The 25,374-nt window shown below is 32.3% G+C and overlaps 2 protein-coding genes across 9 annotated transcripts in view; one reads left to right on the forward strand and one right to left on the reverse strand.

Moving 5' to 3' along the window:
* LOC130675213 (POU domain, class 6, transcription factor 2) overlaps nt 1–25,374 on the forward strand; it is a 139,357-nt gene that overhangs the window by 67,429 nt on the left and 46,554 nt on the right. The window lies entirely within an intron of this gene.
* On the reverse strand, nt 23,485–25,297 carry LOC130675216 (uncharacterized). Of its 4 annotated transcripts, none has more exons than XR_008991239.1 (4): nt 25,085–25,297; nt 24,373–24,963; nt 24,080–24,272; nt 23,485–23,715 (listed from the first exon to the last, which is right to left on the reverse strand). XR_008991239.1 is itself a non-coding variant. In XM_057480777.1 (4 exons), exons 2-4 carry the CDS (start codon nt 24,392–24,394, stop codon nt 23,712–23,714), a joined length of 237 nt encoding a protein of 78 aa, XP_057336760.1. In that variant the 5' UTR covers nt 24,395–24,963; nt 25,085–25,268; the 3' UTR covers nt 23,485–23,711. The 4 variants fall into 4 exon arrangements, 3 of the variants coding, with proteins under 3 accessions (XP_057336760.1, XP_057336758.1, XP_057336759.1); XM_057480777.1 differs by having other exon boundaries at nt 24,080–24,290; nt 25,085–25,268; XM_057480775.1 differs by having other exon boundaries at nt 24,080–24,963; nt 25,085–25,275.

A 25,374-nucleotide genomic window follows, 5' to 3' on the forward strand; every position in this document is an offset into this window, starting at 1 on the left:
GTAATTCCCAAATGCTTACTAAAGTATATACCTGTACATATTCATACTTACATAAATATATATGATATATTACAGCATCTTACATCCAGCAATTCCATTTTATTTATTTCCGACGATTTAAAACTGGGGCACTGCTGGTTTATTTGTGTCGATCGTCGAATCTATAGACAGACCCAGTTCTGAACACCGGAATTAAAGCATTTGCCGGTGTGGTGGCTGTCGAGGGTGTGCAAGAAGAGACCAAGTGCCGAGTGAAAGAGACTGAATAAGCGAGAGCTGGATCGTCAAGTGTGCCGGCGGTATATAGATATATATAAAGAGTGAGAGAAGTAAACGACGCAGGGAGTTTGGGACTTTTACGGTCTGTGTTTCTCATGCCAGAATCGCGGCGGTTGCGTCGGCATCAGCTATAGTGCCAGAACGAAGGGGTGAGGAGCCAAGCAGCAGAGTTTGCGGATGCCGCGAGCAACTGGTGGTGGAAAAACACCCTCGTTCGCGCTCTACTCTCACCACTACCACCCTCACAACCCGAGCCCAACAACGACTACGACTACGACTACGACGTTGACGACGACTATCACCATCACTCGTACCAGCAATATACCAGCATCTCCTTTTAGTGGCTTTCGACGTCGATGCTCTCAACCTTCTCTCCCTTATTCATTAAACTCTTTCTCTCTCCCACTACACTCTCAGCGACACCCCGCTCGGTGATGCTCGTCCGTGTGTGTGCGGGTGTATCTGTATCTGTACCTCCATTGGTCGTGTTCTCTGTCGCGCCGCCGCATTCAACGGCTCAAAGCCACTGCAATTCTTCGAGCTTTATGAACACATAAATGCCAAAGGATATAATACGCGTTTATATAGAAAGGGAAAGTTAAACGTTTTCTTCTCTCCCCTTTTACGCCTCGATTCCATCTAGTTAGCCACTTGTCAACCGTCAACTCGTTTTTTCTTCCTCTTTTTCCCTTTTTTATCTTTCAATTTGACGTGTTCTATTTATTCAATCCTTTTTATTAACAGATGCTTTATTTAGATACATAGTCCTGTCCCGTACTTTTTTTTCCTTTTTCTATTCTCTTCTCTTTTCTGGGTGAAATCCCGGCAGTGAATGTGTGGACAAAAAGAACAACTTCAGTGTTAAAATAACGGATGTAAAAAGCAACATTTGGATTATCCGATTCTTTCGGAAATGAAAATCCAGACGAGCGCCTAATTCCCGGCTGTTCATTAGACCTCGCAATATTCACGGCCTAATCCCTCAGATCAGTGGGCCGGCGCTTAAGCCATCATTAAGACTCGAATAATTCAAGTTAACAGCGAGCAGGAACCAGGGGTAATCTAAATTTGCATTTTCTGGTTCCGATTTCGATGTTTGTGTGACCTCGTAAAAATAAACAATGCAGAATCACTTTGTTTTATTTTTAATTATTTTATTGGGCAATGGTCCAGAAGTGGGGCTCCACATATTTTTAAAAGTTCCAAGTGCTTACACCTTAAATATCTATAATTAAACTTTTTCCACGTGTTCAGCTACATGGCGGATTAAATTTTCTGTATGTGTTTTTGTCTTTAACACTAGATATCTATCCGAACCTTGTAACTGAAGTGTACAAAATTGATAAAAATAACATAAAATCATGAAAATTTTCAAAAATAAATTTAATAAATTTTATAATAAATATAAATAATTAATTTTATTAATACCGTAAGATGGACGGTGGCGATAGAAAGGTCTAACTAAGAGCTACAAAGATTTTTTGAACTCTTGTACAGTGAAAATTGGCATATTTCTGTTATTTCAATACTTTAACGATGTACAACAGCTCACCTAACATTTTCTTGCAAGTAGTTTGGACGGTATCCGCCTTCCTTTGCTAGTATAGTGTCTGGCTGAAGCCCACAACACAGTTTTACGCCGGCTTGTACTGGTAAGAGATGTAGTCTAAGGCAAGAGTGCGTTAACGTACTTAGGACGAAACTACAGAAATTATGGCAAATAGGCAGCTACCTTAAATTTTAGTGTTTGATTTAAGAGTCAATACACAGAATGAAATGAAAAGTATGTCAAATAATGCAGTGTTGCACGGAACTGAAAATTCATGAACTTAACATCTAAATCAAGCATAATTTATACCTTTGGTATACACTAGGGTGGCGCAAAAAAACCGACTATATTTTTTTTTTCGATATCGCATGAAAACTTGTTGGTTTACGATGTTTTAAGAAGCCTCTCCAAAAATCAGCTCGATAAAAAATTTTCAAGAGGTCGCTCACGAATTTTGAAAATATCAAAAATGATGGAAATTTGGATTTTTATTTCTAAATTTTTTTCTTTCTCGTGGCAGCAATAGTTTATATTTGTGAAATCATGACTACGCTGAGAATTTCAGCCCAAAATTTAAATATTCAAACCTCGCTCAAGAATTTTGAATGTTTCCGAGTGCTGTCTTATGGACGTTTTTGAGCGACCCTTAAATATTAATAATAAAGCTTCTCGATTTTTTCACCATCAATTTGCATGACAATGAATGAAAATATAACCCGAGAAATAGAAATATCAAGTTATTTACATACTTTTTTATTTTTTAATTCAATTTGTAGGTTATTTCGCTTATTCAAAACTTACCAAATTTTATTGTTTAAGACTGTCCTGTATATTTTTGGTTATGCAAAAGTTATATTTAAGTGGAATGACAATAATTGAGTTATAAAAAAATATAAAAACTAATTCAAACTATTAGTTATATATTATCAGTTAATATTCAAAATTCTTGAGCACCGTTCAAATATTTAAATTTTGGGCTGAAATTTTCAGCATAGTCATGATTTCACAAATATAAACTATAGCTGCCACGAGAAAGAAAAAAATTTAGAAATAAAAATCCAAATTTCCATCATTGTTGATATTTTCAAAACTCGTGAGCGACCTCTTGAAAATTTTTTATCGAGCTGATTTTTGGAGAGGCTTTCTAAAACATCGTAAACCAACAAATTTTCATGCGAGATCGAAAAAAAAACTATAGTCGGTTTTTTTGCGCCACCCTAGTATACACTTATAACTTATTAAGGCTCAAATAACACCTAAAGGAGCAATTATATCTTCAATCCGCCGACAAATGCTAGAGAAAAAAATTGGTTTCAAATCAATTTGTCTATATTTTGATTTTTGCTTGATATAAACAGGTGGAGCCCCGATTATAGACCATAACCTTTTATTGAATTAACTAATTATTTTGTTCTTCGCAATTCAATTTATCCATATCCGCTGTAAAATTGTCTGTTTTCATAAATAACAAATTGCTGGGATGAAAGGAACAGAGAGATAAAAAAAAAACAAGTAGCACAATCTAGTATTACTACTAAGCATCCTTTACATCCATCCGAATCGGATGAAACGTCTACCCAAATGCATTTTGTAAATCGAAACAGTCGACGGTGCTATCAGCCGTAACAACTATTCACCGGTAACGTGACGGCAGGGGGTGGCTGCATGGATAGGGTAGATCACCAACTATAGCTTTGAAAAATCACCAGTCCCCTTTACCAATTCACAAGCCCCCTTCGATCTCTCGTCATTACTTGCATGCGTTTCATTCTCTCCACTAGAACGGGAGTAAAAAATACAAAAAACCGAAACAGAAATACGGTAAAAAAATGCGACTGGTTAAAAAGAGAAGTAATTCCAATAAAAGGTTTCCTATCACGATGTATTTGTTTCAAAGGCCATACTATTCTTTTAACTTTTTTTAAAATATACATCACACTGAATTCAAACGCAATTCCATCAGACAGAATAATATTCTTTATCAACAATTATATCAATATTATCAAAGCGCCCGGTTTTAAAATAAATAGTCGGTCTATAAATTGGATGGCAGGACAGTGTAGCGTGAGTAAGTGTGTAAAGAAGTTATAGAAGCAAGTTTAACAATCTATTCCCTGATGGTGGAACGTAGAATAATGACAGAATCTTATGTATAGTTGTTAGGTAAGGACTCAAATAGCTCAAGTCTCGTCCCCGGTCCAGTTGCTCGGAGGATCGTCCGGTCGGTCAGTCCTCTATAGCTCGGGGTGGGTGGATGGGCAAATACTGACTATGCATAACAATCGATCTACCTTCCCAGGAAACTGCGAATAGGACCCGGAGCTTTCCTACTACTAGTATTAGTAATAGAAGTGGTAGTGGTCAGCCGGGAGAAATAGCCAAGAGCCAGTGCCAGTGGAATAGACGAGATCCTCAAACTCCTTTCCCCTCCTCCCTAAGGGTGTAAGTAGGAGGTGATGAGACTCGGTACGAACTGCATTAGAAGCACCAAGGACCTTGCTGGTGTTGAAGCTGTGGTAGTGTAGGAGTAGTTCGAAGATGGGAGGACTTAAACAAGATGAACCAAGTCTGAGAGATAGCCACTAAAACACCCTGTCCATTTCTCTTCAGTTACTGCCAGACCAATGGCCAAAAAAGCCTTTTCCCAACCAATAGTTATCACTGTCAGTTTATCAACACTTTCTCAATCCGTTTGTTCTCGCGTCAATGTTACGAAATTTGGGTTAGAAGGCGTTCGATAGATCTTCGACTGGGAAAGAAGGAGACTTCTATCAACGAAATCGTGATCCACAATGGGGGACATGTTTAAAAAAATATTTACTGACGAGTTTGCGGGTTTTATGGAGCACGTACGCGTTGATGTAGAGCTAGAGGTAGAGATAGAGGTGAGTGGGAGTTTGGATGAGCAGAGTCATCAGTCAAGTAGCATTACGGTATTTGCATGTTATTTACTCGCGAGCCACCGAGTGCATTTATTTGGATTATCCCTCAAATAAACTAGTTTCTCTGAAGCTCAAACTCGATTCCGAGTCTTTTGCTTTGCTTTTGTTTTACTCTCACTCAACCTACAGATTGTCAGAGCTTTAAATTCTCTGAAAGCTGATGAACGTATCCCAGAAAGAACAAATAAATGGCTTACGTTTGTCCACTTTATACGCAACTACATCATCCTGACAACGTTTTATTGTCCTGTTATTTTTCATTTCAGTCATCCGTTTATTTATTTTTTATACATCAGACCTGAAATTATGGTAGTTTATGTTAAATATTTTAAATGTCATCTTCAAGTAATCGCGAAATCCTGATGAACATCGTGATTGCTGCTGGTACACGGGATTGATTTTCTTGGATTCAAAGGGTAAAAATAATAAAATTAAAATTACAATCGTAAATTTATGGTCATTCCGTCAATTAAATCGAAGCATTGCAGCGGATGGTCATAACATAAATATGTAAAGCTGCATTGAAGAGGCTCCCTCTTATATTCAATACCCATATAAGCATACGCTTGTCCATCAATGTCTCTTGGGATTCGAGTATCGACATGCTTTACCCAATCTATACTTTATACTGTCTCTCCCTCTTCTACTGCCGCTATTGCATCCGTTATATATATATATATGTATACCAATAAGCCTTATCATATACATTTTAGCTTTGTATAATTTAACGTTTATCATCAAATGATACTTTTACGGAGCTGAATATACCCAAGGATTTATTGCGCAATTTAATACTGGCGATTGTTAAACTACTTTATTATTTTACCGTCGAATCGGACGGATTAAAAATTAAAGATCTACGATAGACGAAAAAAGAATATGGGATTTGGTGTCAATCCGCTTTTATAAAGTAATGATTTTAATAAAAACCAATAATTTGCTTCTAAATAGATTAATATATAAATATATATAAATAACAGAATATAAACGTCAAACTAATTATTTTAGTTAATTTGAGAAACGAGAAATAAACGATGGAATATAAATAAAATAAAATCAATGATAACCTACATAAATAAATATAACTAAATAATATAAATAAAACATGGATGGAAAATTTTAGAAACTTTTCTTATACTTCTATAGGAATTTTTCCATTGTGGGGAAAAAAACCCATAAGTATGGGAAAAGTTTCCGTAAGAACAAGAACTGTTTTCTTAATGTACGCATGTTATTGGAACAGTTCCTATAAATTATGGGCATGGTTCCCATTTTTTTTCTCTCCGTACACTTATGGGGGTAGTATCTATACATTCATGTAAAACCTATCAACAGTATATGGGAACCACTCCCATAAGAACAGGAACAATTACCACAATGTATGGGAATCATGTTCCTTTTGTAGGAACAGTTCCTAATTCTGAAATTTTTCCCTTATGGAAAAATTAATGGAATCAGTCCTTATAGTCTACAGGAACTGTTCTTATAAATTATGGGCGTGACTCCCATAAAATATTGGAACCGTTCCTTCATTTTTCTCTCCGTGCACTCAGAAAAACAAATACGCAAGTCATAGTTTCGATATACATATGGCGTTAGTCTCGATACATTAATAGAAACCATAACAATAGTGTATGGAAATAACTCCCATATGTACAGGAACGATTCCCACAATATATGGGAACCATGTTCCTTTTGTAAGAACAGTTCCTAAGTCGGAAAATTTTTCCTTTATGGGAAAATTAATGGAATCGGTTCTTATAGACTACAGGAACGGTTCTTATAAATTATGGGCATGACTTCCATAAAATATTGGAACCGTTCCTTCATTTTTCTTTCCGTGCACTCAAAAAAACAAATACGCAAGTCATAGTTTCGGTACACATATGAGGGCTGTCATCATAAATTAGTAAAAATCATACCCAATATTCTATAGGAATCACTCCCATAAGTACAGGAACGATTCCTACAATGTATGGGAACCAGATGCCTTTTGTAAGAACAGTTCCTATGACCTCTGAAAATTTTTCCCTTATGGAAAAATTAATGGAATCAGTCCTTATAGTCTACAGTAATAGTTTCTATATTCAAATAGACAGGAACGGTTCTTATAAATTATGGTCATGACTCCCATAAAATATTGGAACCGTTCCTTCATTTTTCTTTCCGTGCACTCAGAAAAACAAATACGCAAGTCATAGTTTCGATACACATATGAGGGCTGTCATCATAAATTAGTAAAAATCATACCCAATATTCTATGGGGTATGAAAATCACTTCCAAAATAGAACCAACCCCATAACCAGAAAACATTAACTCCTAGAAAATCAGCGCACTTTTGCACGCTAGTAAAAAATTTCAACAGTCCACTAAAACTTCTCATTTTCCGTATATAGAGCAAGAAACTGAAATAATTCCAATAGAGCAGATTATTTAAATTTATCGAACCGGCTCTATATCGCGTCTGCTCTTACTTATACGACTGTAATTAATGTTTAGCATAAACATTATTTGTTTAGTTTCATTTAATTATCTTCGGCGACGAGGGATAAGGATTTTATGCAAATAGAAACGAGACCTAAAGTTTAAACCCCAACCCCGGTGTCTCATTTTAACAATATAATAATTTATATCTTCTCTCTCATTCCGTTCCTTTGTCTGCTCAGTCCATTCCGTATCATCGTCATTATTATTATTATCATAATTATTATTATTATTTAATAATAATATTATTGCAGCGATAATTTTGGTTATTACCTAGCTCAGCGCGCCTTTTCTCTCATAATAAATGTCATTCATAATTCATTATGCTTCTTTGGTGCTCATTAATCCTTTGATTAACTGTATTTCATTATTTAGATTAGCCGTTCTTGTCGCAACTTTTGCCCTCCTATATACATATCCAACTACAGAACAGAGCTCTGTAGTCTACTAAAGTATCCATTCTCAGCTCAACATTTTCTCCTTTTGATCCCTTCATCCCCTTCGCTCTTTCGCTTTATATCTTTATTTATATCCATCTCTTTTCTTCAACACTTTTGTACTTCCAGTGCCTCATCTACGTGATATTCCGACGGAAACTGTCGTGCTGCATAATATATATACATATATATGTATATTTATATATTCACATATATTTCCATCCATCTATACAGGGGAGAGACGGAGAGAGAGAGATTTGTCGCGTGTTAATGAGACACATTCACAAAGTTTGTCTTACGGTAAAGCAAGTCGATTGTATAGAGCGAAAATTGGCTTTTCAATTCTCGTGGTCCTGTCCCATAAGCGTTACCATCACTAACACATGACTGTAAACTTTATAACATAAATTTGAACATTACTGTCCGAGTATAGATATCGCCGTCAGTTATTGTGCTGGGGAAATAATAAAAAAATGGGGATAGTAAAATGAAGCCTCTCATGAAAATATTATAAAATATATGTTACAGATATAAATATATATGTGATAATATATGAAGTCTTATATGGAACTATATATAGATTTCGGCTGATTTAATTATATTTCTATTAAACGTTCCTAAGAACACGCGGCCGCGAAAAAAGCCGCGTACTCATGGGAAAATTTCAAGAAAATGGATTTTTTTTACACCGATGTCTACTTCCTTAGATAATTTTCTGGGATTAGGGTCATATATTGATCATATATTTTTTGACTATATATAGGAAGGGGAAAATATTTTGGATTTTTTTTGTTTTCTAAAATCGAAAATTTCAGTGGAAAAATTTTGATGACTTCCGCATGAAAATATCATATATGTTACAGATATAAATATATATGTGACAATAGATGAAATCTTATATAGAACTATATATAGATTTCGGCCGATTTTATTATATTTCCATTGAACGTTCCTTAGAACACGCGGCCGCGAAAAAACCCGCGCTCATGGGAAAATTTCAAGAAAATGGATTTTTTTTACACCGATGTCTACTTCCTTAGATAATTTTCTGGGATTAGTGTCATATGTTGGTCATATATTTTTTGACTATATATAGGAGGGGGGAAATTATTTTGCATTTTTTTTGTTTTCTAAAATCGACAATTTCAGTGGAAAAATTTTGATGACTCCCGCGTGAAAATATCATAAATGGTAAATATATATTAAAAAGTATATGTTACAGATATAAATATATATGTGACAATACATGAAATCTTGTATAGAACTATATATAGATTTCGGCCGATTTTATTATATTTCTATATATGTTTTCTCTTAGATGATTTCATATATTTCCGTATAACTTAAATATATTATTTATATATTTGAAAACTTGAAATTTTAATATATTCAAAAATAAATGTTATTTATATATGGAAACAAATAAGAATTCATATATAATTCATCATTATATGTCACGATATATGTACCGTGTATTTAACTTTATAAATTTTTGTATATTTTTCGATATATAGAACCATATAAGTCTCCCCATATATGTAAGAATAAATAAAATCTATTCTTTTCTGTCTTCCTCTCTCTGTTATAAGATTCAAACATTGTGTTCAAAATATATATATATATGTGTGCTAGCTTACAAATTTACATATATAATTATCAATATATGTAATACATATATGTGCTAACTTATAAGTTTACACATATGATTATAAATATATATAATACATGTATTAACTTATAAACTTACGTATATAATTAATTATATTAAAACTTACTATATTATATATAAGAACATATATATCGTTTTTGGCCACTTATATGGTCCCATATTGATTACATATTTTTCCATATATATTTATCATATATGGTATTTTCATGCGGGCTGTAAAGTATAAAGTAAAATTGAAAAAGTACTTTAGTATAATGCGAGCAGTGTATATAAGAGAGTTAGATATTTTTATTATGATCATCCGGGTTTAATTTAAGCGGCGTTAGTCGGTTCCGTCATGGCTCCAGGTGTGAATTAAGCGTCGAGTTCGCGTATACTCTTATGGTAACAATGCACAGCATAATTAAATGTGTGTTATAATAAATGCCCCCATGAGTAAAAGCGGTTGAGTTGTAGTTGTAGTGTCTTATTCTCTTGCACTCGTGCTGCCTCCTGCTTTCTCTCTTTTACTCTATTCAACTCTGTTCTTTACACCAGCACTCTCTTGCAAGAAAATGATGCTCTATTTTAGCAGTAGTGGTTATTATATTACTTACAATACCACCACTACGACAAAACTTCGTCATGCAAAACGTCTACGCAGAGAAATCCCTTCCCAGGTGTATATTTAAATATATGTGTATATAAATATATTTAAATTAACCGCGAATATTGAAATTAGTGTTAATTATTTTGGGAATTCGGAGCTTGGGTGAAAAATAGGGTGGAAAATTAATTTTTTATCAAAAATCCGACTCTGTAGCTGTCAATATATCGACCTTCGGCGCTTTTTTTATTTATTTAATCATTAATTAATGTGACTAAAAATAATTGACCGAAAAACGCCGAAAAAGTAGAATTTTGCGGAAATTAAAGAATTTTTATCTAAAAAACCGAAATTTGGTCTAATTTACGCTGAAACTTTAGAATTTTAGTGGAAAAGCAGAAATTTGGTCGAAATTAGAGAATTTTGTTCTAAGAAACCAAAATTTGGTCAAATTTACGTTGAAACTTTAGAATTTTATTAGAAAAATCAGAATTTGACCGAAATTAGAGAATTTTGTTCTCCACAACCGAAAGTTGGTCACTTTACGCTGATACTGTAGAATTTTGTTCTGAGAAACCAAAATTTGGTCAAATTTACGTTGAAACTTTAGAATTTTATTAGAAAAATCAGAATTTGACCGAAATTAGAGAATTTTGTTCTCCACAACCGAAATTTGGTCACTTTACGCTGATACTGTAGAATTTTATTGGAAAAAGCAAAATTTTACCGAAATTAGAGAATTTTGTTCTAAGAAACCAAAATTTGGCCAAATTTACACTGATACTGTAGAATTTTATTAGAAAAGGCAGAAATTTGTCCGAAAACCCGGCGAAATTTTGTTTTTCTTAATGAACAGGCCAAAAATTAGTTGATAAATTGACCCAGCTTATTTCGGGCCTCATTATCGACCACTTTTCGGCAGATAATTAATTTTGTTTGCTTGAAATTTTTTTATCCGGGTAATGATAAATAAAATAATGGATTTTGCAGACCTGACACGTTCTAATTTATTTTGCTTAGTAAAATATTTAAAATTTTTACTGTCCTGCATTAAAAACGAAGTTCAGGTTTGTATAATACAAAGTTTTGGTGACTTGACAGTTTAGAGTGAGCTGGCAAATGCATGACGGCATGTTCCAGTTAATAAGTCACTATTTCGTTATTTTCGGTCGTTTATAAACTCATACATTTTATTTTCGTTACATATATTTTATCTCAAGTAAAAAAATTCCATTAATAATTAATTCGATTTTTTTTATCGACAATTCTTTTATAAAATTTCCACAAATGAACAAATTTTGAATTTCGATTCAAAAAACTTTTTTCATTTTTCGACAAAATTTTTAAAAAAGTTCCGGCATCTAAAATATCTTTAAAAAAATAATATAATTTATGAATTAAAACATAAAACTATTTTTTATAAAAAAAATTGTGATTTAAATTTTTCGCGCCCCATTTCGCGTGTTCTGAATATAAATAAAAACTAATTAATATTCCTGTTAATTATAAAATCGTTAAATTTGTAAGTTAAGCGATCCAATGAAATATTCATAACCAAAAAAAATAAAAAAAATGAAGATTTAATGACAAGTGGAATAAAGTGTAGTTATGATGTTGAGATTTAGCATGTAGGTGTTGGTAGTTGTAAATAATGAATTATTGACACGGGATTTTCTCTCTCTTTCTCTCTATGCTTTGCGTCAGGTCATGCTTTAAAGTTTGAATTTATGCTTGGTTGTTTATGATCGAGAGTGATAAGGGATCTAGGGTGTATGACAAATGATCCAGTAATGAAAAGTGAAAGATACTGTATGCAAGTATATACATATTTCCATTCCCGCATAAATTTAAATGATTTAATGGTATTGAGGGTGCCGGTGCATCCTCATTGAATTTAAATCAATAAAAATTACACTGATCACGACTTTGTTTAAATAATTAATTTATTACCAGAGTTTATAGGATTTGAATTTACCGGTTCTCTATCTATCGATACACTGTAACCAAAACACCGGTATAAGTCCATGCTATCGAAAACGGTGTTAAAAAGTAGTTCTATTTTTCAAGGATCAGAAGCCAAATTGGATTTCGTAATTCAAAAACATATTTTCGCGCCCTGATAAATTTGTCTTTGATTCATACCCTTGTAGAAAAAAACGGACCCAAGGATTGGCGCAAAAGTTATTAACTCTGGGGAAAGTTTTAAATCCAAGCTTGGCCTAAGTCTGTCTAAGCATCGAAATGATAACAGAAGTCAAGTTTGAGTGCCATTCACTCCAAAACCAAGTGTGTAGTCAAAATTAACGTTAAAACGCTTCAAGCAATCTATAGATATTTAATACACCGTAAATCGTGTTTTAGGTGACTACAAAAAACTATACTCTCTAAACATGAATTAGTGAAAATAAGTGAATATTCACTGATTCCAAGTGCAAACCGATCCACTAAATCCAAAAAGTGGTTCGGTTGGCACTCATAATTAGTGAATATTCACTTATTCATGTTTAGAGAGTAAAACATACATAAAAAGTCATATATTGACAATATATTCTAGCAATATATTTTTTTTCAATATATTATCATATATTAATACGGCAAAAATATAAATATTATTTTATATATTGTACAATATATCACATTATAATATTCATATATTCTATCATATATTTTTTCACATATAAAATTTTTTCATGCGGGCGGGAATGGAAAAAAATGTAATGATAATAATTATCGTGGGTTAACATTTGTTATCTAATTTAAAATGAATAAAGTCACCCGGGAAAAGGAGCTTGGGTATTTATTTCAAAAGTTTCGAGGGCTTTGTAACTGAAAAGCAGCTCACTGAAGTAATTACGAACGCCCGACGCTTATGTATTCTCCCGCTGGTCCATTGCGCGGTTGTATTTAAACATTGGGCGGTTTATGTCGATACGCGACCCCTTACTTGGAAACGGGAACGGGATTGTGAATGGGAATTGGAACGCTAGGGCATCTCGTTCCTCTCAATGGGATCTTTGATGTAAAGTATAAATTTATCTCACTTACACATGCATGTAATTGTTGCCTGAGGATTAAAGCTCGCGGATAGACGAGTCAAGTTCGAAAGACAGGAGACGAGAGACGGATGGAAAATGGAATAAGAGAGATGAGAGATTAAGGAATAACTTGCATTATTCATTATCGATTGATAGACTGCTGCATTAATTTACTCACAATTCCTTTGACAAGTTTCTCATGTAACTGATGATGCTAAAGTATTTCAAGAATTTATCCATTGATTATTTCAACAGTTTGAGTTTAATAAAACCCACTGATCATTAACACACAAAGTATATATAGGTACAGAAATAAAGAATTTCTTGGCGCACAAAACATTTATTTGATCTAAGAAAACTTCGGGATTACCCTAGTATAGAAAAGAATTTTGAGAACGGGGCTGTTCTTAGCACAATATTGGGTTACCCATTCTCTGAATGGGAAACGAATTAGTGAAAATCACGTAACAATGACTATTTGGCAGTGAATAGTCACTTATTACTAGTGAATAGTATACCACTATTTGAATTAGTGACCTATTTATCACTAAAAAATAGTGAATAGTCACTACTTTCACTATTTCAAATTTAAGAGAGCAAGCACGGTCTCCAAAAGTCGAGATGAGACCAATGTCCGAGATCTGACCATTGTTCAAGTCCGAGATCTGACCAATGTTCAAGTGACGAGCTTCGGTTTGTCATTCTTGAGCCAATACTCAAATAACAAATGTACCTGAAGATCGGAACGTTTTTTGCGCAACGAAAATGGAAAATTGATGTACTCTCTAAACATGAATTAGTGAAAACAAGTGAATATTCACTAATTCCAAGTGCAAACCGAACCACTAATTTCAAAAAGTGGTTCGATTGGCACTCAGAATTAGTGAATATTCACTTATTTCACTTATTCATGTTTAGAGAGTATATATTTTAATATATCTTTTTTATATTGATACATTATATTGAAAGTAGCATATTAATTAATATATAGTATTTTTTATTTATGTTTTCCAATATATTGGAAAATATAAGTTTTGATATACTGGAAAAATATAATTCCAATATACCGCGAACCATATCTTTAATCATATAAATTCTTTCATATATAATTAATTATATAGAGACCATATACCACTAATTATATGAGTCAAAATATATGAATATACATATCAAGTTTATTATATTATACTTATAAATTATATATATATACTATCCATATATGATAAGAATATATTGAGCATTATATGAGATAATATATATAGAAAAATACAAAACATTATATACAAGTAAATATATTATGATAAATATATAATCCAATATATGTAAAAAACATATATTTTTCAATATAGATATTTTTGCCGCTATATATTTATCACATATTCACCATATATTTTTTTATATATTTTTAACAATATATAGCTTTTCCATGCGGGCGGTTTTTAATTTCGATCGCCGTCGAATTTTATCAACATTTTATTTAAATATTTTTTTTATCACTTTTAATAATTTTCTTCATTATAAAATTTTTTTTGTGTGAGAATGTAATTAAAAGACAAGATGGAAAGTTATAATTATAGAATATAATTAGTATTATATAGTAAGAGGGAATATATATATATATATATATATGTATTATAAAGAGAGACAGATATAGAAGAAGGAAACAAAGAGAATGAGAAAGACCAATGAGCACTTCTCCAAAGGAACCTACTCAAGAAGGTTAATTAACTTCTTAATATAACTTATTCTTGTACAACCTCCAAGCTATTGACTATTACTTCTTCACAAATTTATATATATATGAATATAAAAATATAATTTATATTTTTATGAATGCATGGATGTATATATCGACCTTGAAGACAATAGATGCTCTATTTTTAGGTCAATTTATTTTACCCCCGGTAAATAATGTAATGGCTTTACTAAAATGATGGAGTTATAGTTTGTCATTTCCTGTTGCTACTATGCTCAGTTCCATATACAAGATTCATTAGCACACGGAATTAAATTAACACTTTATATAAATATATTTTCAGAACAAAAGGATTTTACTTTTTTTTTTTACTCACTTACGTTGAGAAATTATTTTATCAAACGGAGCAGACTGATAATTATTTATGATAGTAAAGTTGGCGGACATCTGACAATTTTTGAAACTTTGAAATAAAAATTAATATGTTTATAAAATAAAAATAAAAAAATACATGTTTAGAATTCAAAATTCAGTACATGCATTTTTGAAAATTTTTTTATTTTGATTATTTAATTTTTTTATATGTAATTAAAAATTGTCGTATGTCTGCTAAATTTATACTCATTAATTGTTTTGGTTGAATTGAGTATGAAAAAAAAATTAGAAAATTTGGGATCCATTTTTTTAGACCTCGAGTACAAAAAATTTTTGGATTCATTTTTTTAAATATGTTTTTAATAAATATCATAATATTTTAAATCAATTTTTTGAAAATATTTTTGAATCGAAGCTCAATTCAAAATTTTGATAAAAAAAAACTAAATAAAATTTCGTAATGCACAAAAAAAAATTTGCACCAAAAGTAAATATTTTTGATTCAAAAAAATTTTGAAAAAACCTCAATTTTTTTGGATGAAGTAGAAATTTCCTCTGAAGGAAAATTTTGGCTCAAGAAAATTTTGACAGTTTCCGAAAACGTTTGTCTTAAAAAATATTTTCTTGACTCAAAAATATTTATGATACTCAAATTAGCCGTCTAATAATTTTTGGATTTTTCAAAAGACGATAAATTATAAAAAAAAAAATATTTAAAAAAAATGCACTTATGGTTTTTTAAATTTTCTACATGTGCATTTTTTCAGTTTTTTTTTTTCTTCAAATTTAGTTCTTCAAAATAAAATCCAAAAATTTTTGTCTGATAATTTCATGATCCAGAAATTAGCAGGCAATTTAAAATTTTCAAATTTTTTTTAATCCCATTAATTTAAAAAAAAACAAAAATCTAAAAAAATGCACATGTAGAAAATTTAATAAACTATAGGTGCAATTTTTTCAAAAATTTTTTTTATCACTATTTATCATTATAAAAAAAACCAAAAATTAAAAGACGTCAGCTTACTTCAGGATCATAAATATTTTTGTGCAAAAAAAAATCAAAATAAATTTTGTGGTATCAAAAAAAAAAAATTAGACCTTGATCTAATAATTTTACTACCTCTTCCGCAAGTATATTTATAATTCCACCACAATCTGATACATAATAATAATAATATTTTATTAGGGGCATTATTATAATTATAGAACAGGCGTTTTATTTTCCTTCGGCAGCAAACCGTGAAGTGAATTTACTTGTTCGCTTACGAGTTAGATACGAAAGTGAATAATAAATGTATGAGCACATTAATAAAAGTATTATACAATTGAACTAGCATATATATTTAAGTACCCAAGGAGAATAAACACTCGTGCATATATATATATATATATGTATATATATAGAGTATGGTAAACCTGGTGAATGGATTTTAATGAGCCGGTTATACATATTATCAATTAAGAGTCCGGGTTACACTCGAAAGACATTTTTAGGTCTGGTTATATTTATATTATTATTATTAGACTCCTAATAGACTTTAATTGCGGGAGAGGTTGTGAGGATGATAATTGAACAATAATTAATAAAGTAATAAAGAGATGATGAATAATATACGAAGCCGTTGATTTCTGGGAAAACCTTGAAATGTATATAATTTCTTAAGAAACGTAGTAGCGTCATTAACGAATGCCTGGGTGTTAATGAGCGTAATTTCACATATTCCAATGACGTTTGAGAGTGTATGATATTATACATACAGCCTGCCCGCGTACCATCAAGGACGGTTTACTTAAGATAATCAAGTCGCTGTAAGACCTTAATTTCATATAATTATTAATAATAATAATAATAACATGTATGAACACAAAGGAGTACAGTTTTTAAATTAATTGTAACGGTTATTAATTTTTTTAATATCATACATTAATTATATATACGCGGTTTTTCTTACAGGCGCAATTTTTTGCATTAGATCTCAAAACATCGGAATACTATTTTTTTAATGAGGGACAAAATAATATTTCGTTAAAATTTTTATCACTGGCTTCAGATTTTTTGTAAAAAATTTTAGATGTCAATTTTTGTACTTTGGATTTTTGAAAAAAATTAGAGGCCCATTTTACCCCAGATGTCTAAATGTCTTACTATTCTTTTTAATTTCATTCAAAAAATTTCGCGGTTTTTTTACAGGCATAATTTTGCGCATCAGATCTCTAAGCATCGGAAAAATTTTTTTTTAATGAGGGACAAAATAATTTTTTGTAAAAAATTTTTGATGTCAATTTTTCTACTTTAAATTTCTGAAAAAAAAATTTGAGGTCCATTTTACCTTAGATGTCTAATTGTCTTTTTTTATTTTTTGTAATTTCATTTAAAAAAATTTCGCGGTTTTTTTCAGGCATAATTTTGTGCATCAGATTTCTGAGCATCGGGAAAAAAAATTTTTTAATGAGGGACAAAACGATCTGACGTAAAAAATTTTAGATGTCAATTTTTGTACTTTGGATTTTTTAAAAAAATTTGAGGTCTATTTACTCCAGATGTCTAATTGTTTTTTTTTACTCTTTTTAATTTCATTCAAAAAATTTCGCGGTTTTTTTACGGTCATAATTTTGTGCATCAGATCTCCAAGGATCGGGAGAAAAAATTTTTTAATGAGACATAAATCATCTTTTGTAAAAAATTTTAGATGTCAATTTTTGTACTTTAGATTTTTTAAAAAAATTTGAGGTCTATTTTACCCCAGATGTCTAATTGTTTTTTTTTACTCTTTTTAATTTCATTTTAAAAAATCTCGCGGTTTTTTTACAGGCATAATTTCATGCATCAGATCTCAAAGCATCAGAAAAAAAATTTTTTAATGATGGACAAAATCATCTTGTGTAAAAAATTTTCGATGTCAATTTAGAATTTTGAAAAAAAAAATTTGTGGCCCATTTTTCCCCAGAGGAGTCGGCTTCTATTCTATTAAATTTCCTCAAAAACAAAATATCAATAAACTCATCCCCATAGTGGAATAAATTCCTTACCCACTCAGCGTTTACGCAAATTTTTCCACGTGCATCCACAATATAAAATTATCTTTACACAGTCCTCTCTTTATCTCCATCTTAAAACTCTTTAGCCGGGTCTTTATACTCTAACAAAATTACGTTAGCTAATAAACAGCACCCTATCTAGCGTTCAAGTGAGTTAATTTCCATCTCTTTGATTTTTGACATTCCACTGAGCGCTCAACTCTAATTTCGCCTCACCTTTACACTATTATAGTAGGCATTGAACATATAGAGCCCCAACAACAACAGCAACAACAACAACAACAACAGAGACAAACAACGGGAACATAAAATACACAAGCCGTCTGGAATGATGATGGCGTTGTCACCAAGCCAGGCCTCGATGAATCTCTCTACTGTGCTCCGTAAAAGACGAAAAGCACGTGCACTAGTACTAGTACATACGCCGCTAAAAGGGAAAATAGGATAGGCCAGGGTGGGGTTCAGAGTTGAGTAGACGGCGAGCTGGGAAAGTTAAAAGAGGGACTGAGAGAAAGAGAGATTGATGATGAGGCCACGAGAAGAGTCGTCGAGCACTTTGCTAAATTTTACACCAGCATCGTCAAGGTTATACCAAGCGATCTAATAAAGAGACCCTCTTAATAGTACAGCCGAACCAGAGCATTCGCTCTTTGATGTTCCTCGGCTAGTCAGCGGCAAGTTACTCCACGTACAGGTCGCGATCATAATTACGACGATACAATCCCGGATGTTTAGAAATAACTGATTCCCGGGTCAAAAATAAAAATTGATTTAGACTTGGTTTACCAAGTCGACATTTGGAGCCGTTTTTCACAAGACAAACTCGACTTTTTTTACGGAGGTATGAAATATATGAAGTTTTCGCCTTGGTTTAGACTTAACTGGCTTACTTAGTCACGATTCAAGACGAAAAAGTTTAAATCAAGTCGAAATTTACTTGGTTTAGACTTATTTGACTTAAATTATAAGTCGAAAAAGTCAGAACTACACGGAGAAAAAAATATAGTAAATTTTACTAAAAAATATGAGAATAATTACTAAATTTGGATAGTAATCTTGAAACGCTTATGATTTATATGAAAAATTCATAAACAGATTAGCATATTTCACAAGTCGATTAGTAAATTTTACTATCCCGTTTAGTAAATTTTACTATATTAGAATGGAAAAAAATAAAATTAAATTTTTAATAGTTTTTCAACTTTTTATTATTATTGATTATTATTATTATTATTATTTCTGTCATCTGTATTGGTGTTGGTGTGGATTTTTGTTTTTTAAAAAATCACTTGATTCAACCGAGATTCGAACCCTGATCTCCCGCGCGTGAGTCCTTTCCAATGTCTGACGGCCCGATGTGTCCTTTGAACAAAAGTTTCAGAACTTGTAATACATCTTTGTATATGCTATCCCCACCAACTTTTAATTTTATCTATACATAGTAGAATTTACTATACAGATAGTAAAAAAATATAATCGTGTTAGCAAAAAATACATTGCGTATAGTAATTTTTAATATTTTGTATAGTAACAAATCCTATATTGTATTAGAAAATGTACTTTCTTAAATTTGTATTTATTAATAGTACTTGATAGTAAAATTTACTATACAAATAGTAAAAAATATAATCGTGTTAGCAAAAAATACATTGCGTATAGTAATTTTTAATATTTTGTATAGTAACAAATCCTATATTGTATTAGAAAATTTACTTTCTTAAATTTGTATTTATTAATAGTACTTGATAGTAAAATTTACTATACAAATAGTAAAAAATATAATCGTCTTAGCAAAAAATACATTACGTATAGTAATTTTTAATATCTTATTATGTAATTATTACTAACTAGTAAATTTTACTAAACGTTTAGTAATAATTACAATACAGAATGTATTTTTTCATATCTGTTAGTAAATTTTACTATAGTATTGTAATTTTTACTATACTTTTTTCTCCGTGTAAGGTGAAATAATTTTTATATATTAAGGCGAAAGTAAGGCGAATGACTATCGTGCTCAAAGTAAAGACGAATAAGTTGAACCTAAGATGAAAAAAGTTCCAAAAGTTGAAAAAAATTAAATTCAACTCGAAAAAGTCGAGATCTTATCAAAAAATCGTCGGCAAATCGATAACTTCAAAAGAAAATAAGACAAAGCGAGCCTGAATCAAGTTTCATTTTTGACCCGGGTTAGCACACGGGATGAAAAAATGATAATTCAAGAGCCGGCTGTGAAAAAGTTAATTGACAATTGATGCAGATTTTCAGCAAGTCGTTATTAATAACTCATAATCTCTAATTACTAATCACAGCTCTAATATGACCTCGAGGGGGTTGAGAGACGGAAGGACCGAGCACCAGTAGCAGCACCGCCAGCAAAAGGGATGCCAGGAATGGGTAGAAAGAGAGAGCTCGAGGACGAGACACGGCCCGAGTGACACTCTTGGTAATTCGCCCGTCGTTTCCAACGAGGGATCCTCGTGCCACGCTACCTAGCACCGTACTATCGATCATTTGGCAGGCCTCATAATTAGCAATTAACTATATCCATTAGTCTCTGATATAATTACCACACACTATACTCTCTTGCTGGTGGTGGTGCTGGTGCTGGTGGCACTCACGACTAGATACGACTACTGAACGTCTGCTTTACTGGCTACAGAATCCCCTGGCATACAACACACGGCGAATTGATTTTCCTGGCATTAGTAGCTACATCCGGATAATTATCTACTATTGATTATTACTTTGACAAGTATTCCGAGGGAAACATCCAAGGCGTAAATGTTTTTAAATAATGCTGATAATAAAAGCCATTGTTGCTGTACCCATTATTACCCGATGTGGTCTTATTACAATGATGCATGATTTCCGGTATATTTTAAAGTAATTACGTGTGGGTAAATCGCCGCTGTAGGTTTACAAGCCGTCAGTAGGGTTGATTCGTGATATGACACCTGCGGCTTGGCTACAAATTCAACTATTATATACACGTATTACCACAATTCAAAGTTTTACGTAATTATTATCGTGGGGCTGATGCTATATAACCATTGATTATGCCCATTATGAACTGTCGGGTAAATATATATAAGAAGGTAGGGCTGGGCGCCGGTAGTTGGAATTAGTGGTCTAGGATCGGCCTAGAACTATCTTGGATGTATATATATATATGTATATGTATAACGTTGATTGCAGAATTAGAATTTATATGGCTCTGTGCACGCGATGATTCAGGGGTTCTCTATTGTGTTCGATATCTCGTTATTATTATTGTAATTTTTGAGAACTTAACGCTATTAAGCTCCGACTATTTTCCGAGGTAATATTAGCTACATTGTAAAAAGTCGGTGTTAAAATGAACACTGGGGTGGTTTTCAACGGGGGTTAAAACGGGGTACATAAGAGTTAATTAACTGATCGAGTATGAGGGTGGGGGTAAAATTACGTAATTATCGTTAATTGATAAAAACAATTTTATTTCCTACAAAATAAGAAATGTCACTTTTATTAAACTGAACAAAGGCTGAAATTTTTGATCACGTAAAATTAAATATTTAGGAAAAATATTATAATTATTTTTATTATAACTCTGATGTTTTTCATGAAGTAATGACTGATTTTAAGATGAAAAATTAATCATTGATAATTTTATTTTATTTTTGTCGCTGATTTAGTTTGCAAAGAGACTGCGAATCATAAAAATCTCTTTTTCATATTTTATACAGTAACATTAGCATGCAATTGTGGGCAAATATTCTTTGGATTTCTCCATAAATTGGCAACTTTGTCGTATCATTAATTTTTGAAACAATAAAAAATTTTTTTTTGTATTTGAAATCCAATTCGACTTCTGATACTTTTTGGGCCCACGGGTCAACCGTTTTTCAGATTTTTTTCTCAGCACCGAGCCCGAGTCTAGATTTTCTATAGAATTTCTTAGACGGCGATCCTGACCAAAATTAGGGCGTCCGTTGCGGGCCTTGAAGAGCTTAAAAATTTGAAAATAAGGCGGGAAATTTTGGGGTTGGCCTACTGGGGATGACCGGGAATCAGATTTTTTCCAGCGAATAAGAGCACTGTCAAGTAATATAAGAATCATAAAATATATGATTTGTTGGACATCAGTACAAAAGAGTACGATTAATTTATCTGGCTGGCATACGTCTAAATGCACCCATGAATCATGTTTATTTTAGTGTTTTAAAGCCATCGGGTTTTACTTTACAACAGAGTATAGAGTGGACGTAATGCGGAATATGAGAGAGAAAATAAAAGCGCGGGGTGGCAAGTGAGCGCGAACAGCCAGACGATTAAAAAAAGTAGACTAGTATTTTTTTCTCAGTATCGAGCCCGAGTCTAGAATTTCTTAGACGGCGATTCTGACCAAAATTAGGGCGTCCGTTGAATGTTTGGTGCCTCGGTATTTGAAATCCAATTCGACTTCTGATACTTGGAAAGTAAAACTACTTTTTTTGACACCTACAAAAATTTTAACACTACTATCCGTGTCATTTTAACACCGAACCGGCATGGACTTACACCATTTTTCTAATAGTGTAGTATAAGACCGTGACATTTAATTAATAATATATTCCGGCAAATTCAAATACTTAAATATTTATTTATAAAATATTTAACCTCCAGTAATAATAATAATGATAACTTTAACGTTCGATATTTTCTTATGCATATGCATAAGAGACACTAGACCAGTGTATTCGAATTGATGAAATTTCCAACATTAATTGTATCACAATGGTAATTGAATCTGCGGAACGTCGTCTATTTGAACAATAGTTGGTTATATTATGCAGATTTCCTCCGTGGCGTCGGTCTTCTCACGTTTCTCCATTTCTCCTTTCTCCCTCGGCGTGTCTTCCTTCGTCCTCCTACCCTTACCCCAGTCCCAGTCATAGTCATCATCTTCTACTTCTTAGTCTTCTTCCTTTATTCTTGTTCCTCGAGTCCGTTTCTATCTCAAAGCTGCACCCAGCACTCCGGTTTTAATATATAGCCGGTAGAATTTCCGAGTGAGCAAAACTGGGAGTAAGGTTAGAGTCATACTTGACTTGCTGTTTAAACACAGACGATATCAGAACTAACCGAACTAATGCACGAAGCTGTCGAGGTTGCCCACATAACCTCTTCTCAACGAGATACATATATATATATATATATATATATACCACTGGCAGTGCCACCACCGACTACCCCATTCTCTTGTGTGTTATCACTGCTGCCTTATATATCTACATATATATGAATAAACTTTAACAAGTTAAGTGTAAACTGGACCTACACGACAGAGTTTCTCTCAAAACCACATCGGGTAAACATTTCGACAACTTCTTCCCCGAATTCGGGGTCGCGGTTCCTTCTTTAAGGGGTTAGGGGTACTCAGAGGCCTGAAAAAATGATGATTTTCAATAATTTTTTTTTTGTAGTTAATTACTTTATTTGACAAAAATAAAAACATAGCTTTATTAGAACACGTTTCGATTTGACTTCACGAAAATTTCAAAAAAAAAAATTAATAATTCAAAAAGTTATCGCTGTTTTTGTAGAGCCCGTTCCTCCCGAAGTCCTTTGCGGTGATCATCATAAGTCCTTGGAGATTCATCTAAAATCAATCGGACAAGAAAAATTAGTTTTATTAATAGATAATCTTGTGCCTGATCGAAGCTTTTTTTTTTTTTTTCGAAATTAACAAAATGGAGGCCTCAGGAAATTTTTTTCAAATTTTCGAGAAAAAAACCGACAGTTTATTGTTAAAAAAAAATCGAAATTTTTGAAAAAAAAAAAAATCCTTCGATCAGGCACGAGTTTTTAATGTATTTCAAAAGTACAATAAATTTTATTGAAATCTACCGAGCAGTTTTTAAGTTACAGTGATCACCAGTTCAGAAAACATAGTTTTGAGAAAAACGCATTTAAAGTTTTGCTATGGATTTATGTCGAATTATAAGAATTATTTAATAACTTACACTGAGTCATCTATTCCTGGACCATATAATAGCTCTTCAGCCGTCATAGCAGCTTCCAAAATATTGATTTGCTGGTGCCTACGTTGCAATCGACCTTCTCGGGTGTTATCATTAGCGCGCTTATCTGCTACTTTGATACGTGCAGCATCCATTCTTTCTGCATACCGATGAGAATTAGGCCCACAATTAAGTCCTAGTGTATTCATCAAGACTAATAATGAATTTATACCCTCATTAAATATACACATAGCAACGTATGCAGCTATTTGTACGACAGTAAAACTAGTATTTACCGTTTTTGGGCATATTTTCCATACTAGTTGGTTAAAGCTTTCATTATTATTCTGATTGAATCCACCTACACATCTTGAAAGTAAATTTTCATTACTAAGACCTTCGTATATAGGCTTGATAGCTTTTAAAACATCAGAAGGTAAGGGAGAATAATCGTGAGAATAGGTATCAAGCTCTCCTCTTGCTTCAGCGCGCTGGTAAGAGCACCAAGATTCTTCGCCTTTTGGACACATATCATGATTCGGTTTTTCATCACTCGAATTTCATCAAATTTATTATTCGAAATTCAGTACTGCTGTCTTCAGGTACATCATCTTCAGTGTTTTGTTTTAATTTTTTAGAAGATGTACTCTGAATACTTTCATCACTTTCGGCTGTTTTCGGATTAAAAACATTCTTTCTTTTGACTGAACGCGACTTATTAATTTTTTCAGAACTCCGAAGTTCTCTTGAAACCTTTCTAGAATCACGTCCCATGGTTAATAATTTAATTCACTTGAGAAATAATTTATCACAAAACTATCGACTGATCAGTGCAACGACTACAGGTATACTGGCAACCAAAAATTATTTTTCAGTTCTTGTACTACCTACAAATTGTGAATATATGTAGAAGGATTTATATATATATATATATATATATATATATATATATATATATATATATATATATATATATATATATATATATATATATATAATTATACATACATTAAAATGGGGAGATATTCATGGCAATGAAACCCGAAAGGTCGGTTGCTTGCAGCTGTTTCTAGCTACCTGCTCTCGAATGCCACGTAGCACCCGAGCGTCCTTTGGTCATTGTTAAATAACTCGAAAAGAATTTGTCGGATTCACTTCAAATTTTCACACAATATTTTAAAAATATTATACTTTAAGAAAATGCAAAAAAAAAAAAATCGATTTTTTGAAAATTCTGACTACCCCTAACCCCTTAAACGCTTTCGCCCCCGAATTATCGCAGATATTTGAATGGACCT

Source organism: Microplitis mediator, chromosome 9 (genome assembly GCF_029852145.1).
Source record: "Microplitis mediator isolate UGA2020A chromosome 9, iyMicMedi2.1, whole genome shotgun sequence".
NCBI classification, from domain to species: Eukaryota; Metazoa; Arthropoda; class Insecta; order Hymenoptera; family Braconidae; genus Microplitis; species Microplitis mediator.